General features: G+C 35.2%; 1 protein-coding gene across 5 annotated transcripts; it reads right to left on the reverse strand.

The window, feature by feature from the left end:
• Nucleotides 1-978: 978 nt before the first annotated feature.
• LOC105324686 (far upstream element-binding protein 1) lies at nt 979-10,634 on the reverse strand. 5 transcript variants are annotated; one of them, XM_011423827.4, is made up of 19 exons: nt 10,479-10,634; nt 9,522-9,612; nt 9,022-9,063; nt 7,426-7,465; nt 7,129-7,304; nt 6,867-6,938; nt 6,700-6,757; nt 6,387-6,612; nt 6,108-6,254; nt 5,930-5,998; nt 5,739-5,841; nt 5,422-5,522; nt 5,128-5,314; nt 4,864-5,027; nt 4,456-4,571; nt 4,194-4,300; nt 3,523-3,717; nt 3,066-3,229; nt 979-1,713 (listed from the first exon to the last, which is right to left on the reverse strand). In XM_011423827.4, the coding sequence occupies exons 1-18, from the start codon at nt 10,548-10,550 to the stop codon at nt 3,078-3,080; spliced, it is 2,118 nt and encodes a 705-aa protein (XP_011422129.2). In that variant the 5' UTR covers nt 10,551-10,634; the 3' UTR covers nt 979-1,713; nt 3,066-3,077. The 5 variants fall into 5 exon arrangements, with proteins under 5 accessions (XP_011422129.2, XP_011422128.2, XP_011422130.2 ...); XM_011423826.4 differs by having other exon boundaries at nt 3,517-3,717; XM_011423828.4 differs by lacking the exon at nt 9,022-9,063 and having other exon boundaries at nt 3,517-3,717.
• Nucleotides 10,635-10,895: the final 261 nt, after the last annotated feature.

Consider the following 10,895-nt stretch of genomic DNA (forward strand, 5'->3'; position numbering starts at 1 on the left):
TTACAATTCTAAAATAGTTATATCATTACAATTAAAAAATAAACCAACAAATTTATCATCATGTGAACATATCTGTGAAAGAAAAAAAAAAACTTTGTATGCATCATAACACAACATTACATCATATTAAAAATGTTTTAATAACAACAAAATTTTAAACTCCTATAGCAATCATTTCAATGAGTAATAAACACATGGTTAGAGGTACAATTCAAGGACATACATTTATGAACCGCTGAAATCAAATTGAAAAACATGAATGGCTGAATAGAATGATGATATATCTTCATTTATGAACCCTTTCTAAATAAAAGTGTGCTATAATAATAAACAAAACCAAGCTATTATTTACAAATTACTACCTTTAGGTGAATAATACAAAATACACACACATTAAATAATGTGTTTGGCTCATGACAAGAATATTAAGATGTAAGTTTCCATTGACAACAAAGCTAGACCATCGTAATACTATACAACATGGGAACGCACAAGTGTGATCGAGTGATTGTAAAGACGATATAAAAGAGAAAAATCAAACACCATCATGTATAACAAATGCACCAATTCTACTACTCTGTGAAGGAATTTAAGGCATGACATACTGGGCATTAAAATCAAAAAACATCTGTTCATAGCATATAAATCAGTATTCAATATGGGCATTATTTATCAAAAGTCCTTATAGCACAAGAGTATCACATAGAACATATTCAATAATACATGAGGTCAATGCATGTAATAACTATGGTACCATATTAAATCACAATTTTGATAACATGTCATTTAAATATATCGTTCACTATACATTATTTAAAGTCCTGAATTGCATTTATCACATCATAAGACATGGGATACATACAAATTGCGAGTGGAAAAAATTACAATGACATTTTCATATAAAATAAGTTTCACTGGGTTAAGACTTGAAGACTCATCATACAAATGAAATGAACAACTTTACAATGTCATCATCAAACATGTGGCACTAAAATATTGACTAAGACATACCTTAAATCTTCAAAAAAAATTGTACCGTTTTCTTTAATACATATGTTAAAACAAATAAGACAGTCTATATGTATATATCATGAAATAAAAGCAAAATCGGGGGCATCTGTGTGACTCTTGCTGCCTGAAGAACTTCTTTACATGTGCCATTCACAGACATCCCGCTGTGTTTACGCTGTCTTCACCTCAGCATATCATTTAAAAAATATTTTTGATTGCAGCACATATTAAACATGAAACATCATCATAATATTCAAAAAACAATTTTCTTTTTCAATAATAGCAATATTATGGCATATCAATGCAAAATATCTTATAATAATAGTAATGCTTCAATTTGAAACAAATATTTTACAATTAAAAAATATTAAATGGAATGTATTACAAGAACTACAGGTATTAAACCTAACATTGCAACTTTTCATAGATTGAGACAAGAGGAAACATGTATAATGAACATTGTATATATACGCAACTCGCTGTTGAAGAAAGCAATTTTGGCCCAATGCCTTGGCAAGTCAAATTGAAACAAGTACATTTTTATATACTGGATTTACCTAAATTAATACTATGAAAAAGAAAATTGAGATGGGTAGTAGAAAAGCCGATTTGTGCAACATGGTATATACAAAATGAAATCCTCACTGAGCTATGAAGTACGACATATATTCTTGAATCCAAATCACAAAAGTCTCCAGAGTCCTAGATGAAATAAATGAACAAAAGAAATAGCATACAGTGTCATCAGGGTCTCCAGCCTGAAAGACAAGTCATGGTTAGCTCTCCTGGAAGCAAAGCTAAAAAAAATTTTTTTCTTTTTTTATAAAACTTCTAAACAGATTTTTGTGTTGCTTCCAGAAGTATAATAGAGGATTTACTAAACTAATTCACTGACATGCACTGCACCCTGTCAAAGAAAGGATTTTATTTGAGGAAGCCTTAAACTTTTAACACCATTTAATTTACATTACTTGAGCGAGTGCATGTACTTAAAAGAATTTTTAATGCAATAAAAAGAACTTACCCCCAATACTTACCTTAGAACAATGACAGGTGCCACAGGTTCAGACTCGTCAAGAAAACAACAAATCAAGTAGCTAATTTGATATTTGAGAGAGGTCTTAATTAAAATTTGAATTTAAACTTCATAAAATCTATAAGTATCCGATTTCTGCAGATCATAGAACAAGTTTTTAATCAAATTTGTTTTTTTTTCTGAAAAGGATCATCTACACTCAATTAAAATTGTATATCAATAAAAATCTGGAGTGAACATTTTATGTGCATGTCATCTGTATCAACTGGTCTTAGCTGCTAGAAAAATCAGGAAATCCCATTAATTTCACGAAATGCAATAGAACATATTCAATTATCACTTGCACATTTAAAGTCACAAGTATATATGGCATAAATTATAGGATAGGAAAATAATTTTTAAACACTTCATCCTAACAACGTGTTTCAATTCATATCATTGATACTTAATCATAAAACTGTCATTCATGCATGGCAAAGAGCAAGACATGTATCAATCAATTTCAATGAACAAAGTCAATGGCAAATGAGATATGTCAAGGTATCAGGTTTCAAAATATGTAAAGGCACAAGAATAAAGAGCATCACATTCATGACATATATGGCTACAAATATGGTCATCATTTCAATTAAGGTCATCATTTCAATTAAGGTCTTGGTGACCCCGCCCAGAATTAAATCGCACATAATTTGAAAACAATTTAAAGACAAAATATTAAATCAAAACATTTTATGGAACAATTCCTTAATCCAAAGATGCAGAAAAAGTCTTTCAAAATGTTCCTCCCTCTCTATAGACAAGTTCACCAAGCAAAAACCACGTGGTGGGAAATGATTGTGTTTTTGTTTAAATAAATTCACAAAAAATCACTAGTTGAGTGTTCATGAATGGGGCATCCACTACTGATTAGTATTCCTTGAGCTACTAGATTTGCTGCATCCCTCCAGTCCTTGGCCACCATATCCTGGCACTCCTTTTTTTAAATACCTAAAACAAAGCATTTACTAAGACTACATACCTGGCCATCTCTCTACTGGGGCTGCTGTCCCTGTGGGGCTCCCCCAGACTGCCCTGCTGCAGCTTGCTGTAAGATCATGTTGGCCTGGTAATGCATTCCCTGTTGTCTGTAGTACTCGGCCCAGGCTGCGCTGTAATCTGCTTGACCGGTGGCAGGGTTAATTGCTGAATAATCCAAACAAAAAATGCACCACCATCTTGTTACATCTCTTTGCGTTTGCTTACATTCAAAACACACTAGACGATTATGTATTCAAAGGTCACCTCTGAGAAACAAAGCAGCCACTTTACTTTTTATACAATTTCAGTTTAGGTGTATTAGAATAGGGTCAAAATACATGTTAGGACAGACATAAAATGACCTCATACAATAAATGACTGCTTAACTAAGGTGACCGGTTGAACAATTCTGACTGTATTTCAAAAATCATGCAATGTTGTAATTTTCTTACACTTACACGGTTCAGCATAATTCTGTTGGGATGATGCTGGCTGTTGCTGCGGTGCTTGAGACTGCTGAGCAGGTTGCTGGGGCTGCTGTTGTCCCTGTTGCTGACCATACTGCCCTCCATATCCTCCATACTGAGCATAATACTGGGCATAATATGCTGCCCATGCTGCAGCATTGTCCTGGGCCTGTTTATTGTCTGAACCTACAACAGAGTACCAACTGTTGTAATAATTTTCACTCACTTCCATGGTCCCATAAGTTGCCTCTAAGTGCTTTATACTGTTATCTGCCCCAGGAAACCTTACATACTTTTGATAAGATATGCAGGCGTTTTTAGACAGATAATTTATCTATCCCCGAATTAAAAAAATATACCAGCAATGAACTTCACGAGTTCAAAATGGCTTCACCATAGGGAAGTAAAAGTTGCCATACTTGTTTGTTCAGTTACCTTCTTTAAGCAGTCATATATTATACACATCTCATTTTTGCAGTCAGTCTTCTGACTGCTATGTTTGGGCTTACCTTTTGTACTATGGGTTTCATAAATTTGAAGAAATACTGTTTTCTCTTAATATTATATCTAATTGATCAAAGATTTAAGATGTCTAACGATAATTAGAAGCTTTTGTCTATTGCTTCTGTATATTATTGTATGATACACTAGCTGGTACTTACCACCCTGACTTGGGTCCCCGGACTGCTGCTGGGGGTATCCTTGTTGCTGATTGTATCCTCCCCAGCCACCCTGTGGACCATTTCCATACTGCCCCCCTTGCTGCTGACTGTAATTATAATTGTACCTATAGACAATTACCAATACTCAGATCCTCTGACGAGAAGGATCTCTAAAAGTCAGTGTGGTCCAAATCAGTAATTCACACTAGTTTATAGATCTTAAAAAGTTGTACATTTTCAAGCAATGCAAAGTTAGACTTACCCAGGTGCTCCATACTGTCCTCCATATTGATCCCCATACCCCGGGCCTCCTGGAACTGGTCCCCCATGAGGTCCTGGACCCCCAGGGCCACCCATACCTGGCCCACCTGGACCTCCCTATGAACAAGAGCAAACCAAATTCCATAATTCAATCACAGCAAAAACAGAAATATTAGCAATGAGTTTAATCAAATTTAACTATTGTCTTTACTTTCAAACATTCAAAGTAGAAGACAAATGGAATGTCCCATAATATTAGTAACCAGCTGTCAGAGACAGATAGTGTTGCGTAATGGTTTTCCTTTTGCACAAAGTTAAGTCAGGCATAAAGACAGAATTATCCAATACCCGTGCCAATGTGCTGGTATATATACACAAGATCTCAGAATCATGACATCTAGCAACTTACATAGGGTATTCCTGCTTTCTCACTGATCATCTGAATAGCATGCTGAATTTGATCAGGACCTCCTTTGATGTTAAACAACTTCTCATTAGGGTTAGGACCAGGATGTTTCTGAAGTTCAACATGTGCCCCAGACTGTTGGTTTATCTGACGGATAGTTTCACCACCTGTAATTACAATGGATTTATAAACCAATTATTTAACAGCCATTAACAGTCTTGTTGTATTTTAAGCAATATTTATACATAACATATTTTTGCCACCAACCTTTTCCAATAACCAATCCACACTTGTCAGCAGGGACAGCAAACTGAGTCTCATCCTGAAATCCTCCAAATCCATCCCCACGGCCCATTCCTCTACCAGGACCACCTCCAAAGCCGCCACGACCTCTACCAGGCCCGCCGCGACCTCTACCGCCTCCAAAGCCACGACCCATTCCACCTTCTCTTTGCTAAATTCAACAAATGACTCAACATTATTGACGCATAGCTCAACTTAAAAAAAAACCAAAAGACCAATCAGTGAAAACAAAATTTGAAAGTTAAACAAGTCACATACATTGTAATCATTCAGGAGTTCCTGGATCATCTGGGCAGCTATCTGTACTTTGTCAGGTGACCCCGCAATGGCACATACTCTTTCTGGGCTATTTCCATCATCTAAAAATAATATAAACATTGTCACCACGTTGAGCCTATAAAGTTGTTGGATTTATATGTAACAGGGTCTACTATCAAACTCCATCTATGGGACTCAAGGTCCAAATGGTGTTAGCGAATCCCTGCATTTTTTGTTGCACTCTTCCGACACACACATAGCAATATAATCTATGAGGGTTCTAATTGAGTGCTGAAGTAACTTTGTGGAATACTCACCAGCCTTGAACTGAACCTTGGCTCCACTCTCTTGTTGAATCTTTTTGATCATGTCTCCATTTTTGCCAATAACAATTCCTACAGCTGTTCTTGGCACAGGAATCTAAATAAAGATGGGTTTAACATTAGATATCTATATCATAAACAATGAATTTTTCCAAAGATCTTTACAAATGATATTTAAAACTAACCTCCATGGGGGGACCACCTCCACCACCACCACCATAGGATCCATAGTCATTGAATCCCTTATTCATGTTCTACAAGAAAATACCAATAGCAATTGTTGTTAATACAAAGATTTTCATTTTTAATATATTATATCTATGCAAAATGATGAAAAAAGTGATTTTAAAAAACTCTCTTAACCTCCATTTCCTTTTCAGCAAGCAGGTCTAGAACCATTTCCTTTGCCCTCTGACATTTCTGTGGATCTCCAGAGATTCTCAGCGGTTTTTCAGCGGCTGATGGGATGTTGCTATCTTGAATCATCACCATTTTGACTCCAGCTCTCTCCTTCAAATAAATTTATTAAACTTCTTAATTTTTTTCGTATAAAATAATATTTCTCTCTTTGAACTTATAAAATTTATCATTCATTTCTAATCAATTTCATTACAGTAACTATTAATATAACGATTTTCTTACCTGCAGCTGTTTAATGGTTTCTCCTCCTTTTCCAATGACTAGCCCGACTTTGTTGCCTGGGACCATCATCTCTACCACTGTCTGGCCTCCACCATTCCCCATGCCACCACCACCTCCTCCTCCTCCTCCTCCAAAGCCACCACCATTTCCATCCATACCCCCCATCATTGGGCCACCAGTCTGGTTGGCTCTCATGATGATGTCCTGAATCTGCTGCTTACAGGCACTGTGATACAAAACATTGCATTCAGAAATTCAAAATGACTTCACATTACCTTGTGAACAAACTCGAAAAAGATCAAACAATGCTTACGCAATGGCGCCAGAGGAACCTGTAAGAGTACACTGGCGGTCTGGCATGCCACTACCATCTAGAAATAAGGATCACACATTTAGTCATGGACTTACTGCTACTTCTACATGTTAACCAAGAAATAATTTAGGTATGTATCTGTATTACAATGACTAAAATTCACATACCTGGGGCAATCTGAATTTTACAACCAGTTTCAGCTTGTAGCCGTGTTATTTGTTCACCTCCTTTCCCAATTACTGTTGGGGAAAAACAATTGATGCTTAGTAAATGAGCTTTGTAAAAACAGATACATTTTAAATTTTTTCAAGGAATTAAAAATATTTAATAAGCAACGCACACATGCAGTCATTAAAATCATTCTGTTTCTTAAAAAAAAAAACACCCTTATGTCCAAGTAGTCCTGAGGAAGAAGTAATGCAGACTTACTCAGGCCGACCATCTTGTCTGGGATGGCGTATTCTTCTGTGACCACCATACCTCCTCCTGTGTGAGAGCTGGGTTTAGGAGCTGCTGGGGGAGGGGCTGACGATGGAGGGCCGACTCCTAATTGTTGATTAATCCTGGCGGCTGCTGCTTGGGCTGCTTGTGCGGCCTCACTTCGACTAAAGAATAATAATCATAATTTATGATACCTTTTCTTTTCTATATTTCTACTGTCCTTTTTTTCGAATGCAAAAGCTGAAAAACAGAGACAAAAGCTACAGAAGCAGAACTGCAACTAACCTTTGTTGTTCTTGGAGAGCTTTTAGCTGTGCCCCAATAGCTGTTAAAGAAGAAAACACAACATAAAAAGTCATTCCATGCCAGATCAAAAATTATTACAGTTTTTACCTGTAAATGTTGAGTACTTGTAAAATTGCTTTGTACAGGTATGAAATTATACTTAGGTGAATTCTAATTTAAACTGCTACAGGCTTTTTGAATATTAGATCACAACAGTAAACTCAGATAAAGCAGCTTCTATATCTACACTGTTAGAATCCACATTCACACAGACAGTGATTGGGATAAGCTATTACCCAGCACCTCCATTTGCAAGAAATCACACTTTAAAAAAATCAGACAGGAATGAGCTTTCACATCACTACTTATGGGAAGATCTACCAACAAGGGAATTAAGGGACCACAGTCTGTCAGTATGACAATTCTGCACTTTTTAAATGAAAAAAGAAATATCAACAAAATTCCAGTCATCAAATTATACAAAAACTTGACAGCAGTGAATCTTTTTAAAAATTTGCACAAGTTTTTCATCATAGGTATATACTCATACCTCTACCAAAGTATGCTGTCAATCCAAAAAAAACATTTTACAAGAGACAAATAATTTCATTCATAATATATAAATATCTGTCTCCCAATCACTGTGGGAAAGGGTGAAATGTAACTAGATAACTGACATGCACAAAACAAAGAACATCAAATGTACGTAGGGCTGTTACTAGTGCTATTCAAGATCACATAACTGTATTCCTATTGGTATATCATTTACAATCAAGTGCTGGGTTAGACATTTTCCCATTATAGAAAAATATTTCTATTATAGTTCCGAGAGAGATGACAACTCCGTTTTCTCTTATTAAAAACTACATTTAAATATATTCATCTTTAGATGAAAGCGTTTAAAAGCTATGTTGCATTTATGCTTTCACTTTGAAAAGAGCATATGAATGAATTGAAACACTTAAATCAAGTTTAGCTTTGCTTATGAAAAACTTAAAAAGATATGTAAAAATAAATGTCAATGTGTAAGATACTCCTGGAGGTCTATTTTTTAGATAAGAAATAATATATATTGAAAGGAAATTAAATCCTGGAATCAAACAAATATCATGCAATAATGTAAAGTCTGTACATGTTATACAATGTGCAATTATGGACAGTTTCAATAATATATTCAAGTGTTTCTGTACAATGAAAAAACTGATATTTCCCTAATGAATGATTTGTGATGTACTCCTATGTAAAATAAAACTTGAGCATGGCAAATACATTAACCAAAGACCAATTTATGTCAAGATCTATGAAATAGGATATTTATCAGGTAAATGGGATAATTATCAACTTAAAATTCACATCTTAGATAAGAAAAAAAAGATCTTCACACAAAATTGGCCTCAAAAGAATTTTTTTTAATTTATTTGATTATGCAAAAACAGTGAAATGTTTGATGACCTATGCAAAGAGTAATAAATAAAAAACAAAACCCAATGTTAATGGAAGTAGTTTGACTGGCTAGCATTTGAAGCCGAGATGTGCTGGACAATGGAGTAAGATACAGTAATATAATGTGTTTTGTACAAACTAGTCAAAACATACGGTCATTAATTGCAGACACTGTCTTCTTTTGGTCTGGTTCACCTGTGAAAAGAAACAAAGCAACAATTGTGCAAATATGTTTTTCCCATCAGAGAACTAAATTTTCTCTGACTGAATCTTAAATTTTCTTTGTCTGCGTTTCAGGGTTTGTCACATAGAGGTTCACTGCCTTTGCTCTTTCCAAGAATTCATTAATGACCCAAATGACACAAGATCAGTATACCTCTAGTATGAATCCCCTGCTCTGTAAATTACTTTTGCTCAAAATTTTAGAAAGACAATGTACCTTTTAGTGGCATTTTGCTGTAAACAATTTCATGTATACATATCGAGGCAATATGATGCACACACAAGCACACTAATTGAGTACGTACTTCCGTGCTTCAAGTAATCAAGATATCTGTGGCATAATTTAACTTAATTCCCAAACTATGAATCTGCTTTTCTTTTTCAAGTTGAGCCACAAATATCTTGAGACTTGTAGAGACTGTATATCATACCGTAAGAATTTCCGTCGCTTTCAAAAGGTCTTTTTAATGGCTGGGATCCCTCTCCACCGCCAGCCCCTGGTTGGTTAATTTTAGCTGCAATCTAGAACCAAAAATTAACCGTTGATAAGATGACTTTTAAATTTATCAAGTCTGTTGGGATGTAGACAATATTATACTTGTCAGCTATGACATTTTATGTCTTTGATGTTAACAAGTGTGATTGTGTCACTACCTCAGTATGCAACACACCCAAGAAGTCAATTAGCTCTACTCCTAGTATATATCTCCCCAAAACAGGAACACAAAACTATAAAGATTGAGTCAATTATTTATTAAAACAACCTGTGTGATTATTAATTATTACACGTAATTACGTACAGTAATAATAAGATTATTTCAAACCAGCGCCATGGGATTCATACACTGAGAAAATTTCCATATAGAGAGTCCTTGAAAACTAGGACTATGTTTTCACCACCCTTATTTCATATTCATGATAATGAATCAGAATTGTGCAACAAAATTCAACATAAGGCAACGCTTTTTAAATAATCTAATGCAACGAGCTTTACACATTCACTTTATCTAATGAAACCTTATATTAAATAATTAAAGACACCCCCCCCCCCCCCACGTCGGGACAAAGGGGATTTCCCATGTGCTTTTACGTTCGGCATAGGTGATTAAACCATGCTTCCTCATGTAAAACAAAAGAAATGCTAAATATTCAGAAAGTCTCCACTGATATTTGTATATATATAAATATATATTGTGTGGACAAAAAGAACATTAATCAGATTATGCAATGAGGAAGTTTAATGATTTACAGACGCCATATTCACCATGCACAAAATTTCGGCAAAGACCACGCGGTCTTCACAAACACAAATTAATCCTGGGTAAGGATAAGAAAATTTTCGACAAAAGTCAATTCATGTTTTGAATATCACCTCATTCATACGTTACCTGTCTTGCTCGGGCAACGGCGTCTGCAAATGCTGCTTGATGGGACGAATTACCCTGTCCTCCCGCATCCATTGCCCATTGAAACAGAAAGATGGCGGTGGTTCCTTTCGCATGCGCCAACAAGATTCCTTAATTTTGATTGGTAAAATTTTAGGCCACGTGCGTCAATATCTGAGGTAACAGAAAGGTGAACTGGGGATAAATGTGAATAATTTCGTGTGCTTTATGCCCATATCATCATGATTTCATGGCTTTCAAATGGTGACTGTATGTAACATTTAATTTATAATAAAATTACAAATAAACTATTTGCATTTTATCCCTTGTAAACGTTAAAGTAGTTATCTATAACAGAGAAAATTCCCTTTGAAGGCCTCTTTTTATTAAGGAATGCTTCCATAGTTTCGGATAAGATAT

This window comes from Magallana gigas, chromosome 2 (assembly GCF_963853765.1).
Source record: "Magallana gigas chromosome 2, xbMagGiga1.1, whole genome shotgun sequence".
Taxonomy (NCBI): Eukaryota; Metazoa; Mollusca; class Bivalvia; order Ostreida; family Ostreidae; genus Magallana; species Magallana gigas.

Bases quoted from the DNA above. Each gene is read 5' to 3' on its own strand.
- LOC105324686 (XM_011423826.4), bottom strand. From the start codon at position 10,550: ATGGATGCGGGAGGACAGGGTAATTCGTCCCATCAAGCAGCATTTGCA. The intron at 7,305-7,425 runs GTTAGTTGCAGT...ATTATTCTTTAG, and splicing joins GCTCTCCAAGAACAACAAAG to TCGAAGTGAGGCCGCACAAG. The intron at 5,315-5,421 runs GTATGTGACTTG...TGTTGAATTTAG, and splicing joins AACTCCTGAATGATTACAAT to CAAAGAGAAGGTGGAATGGG.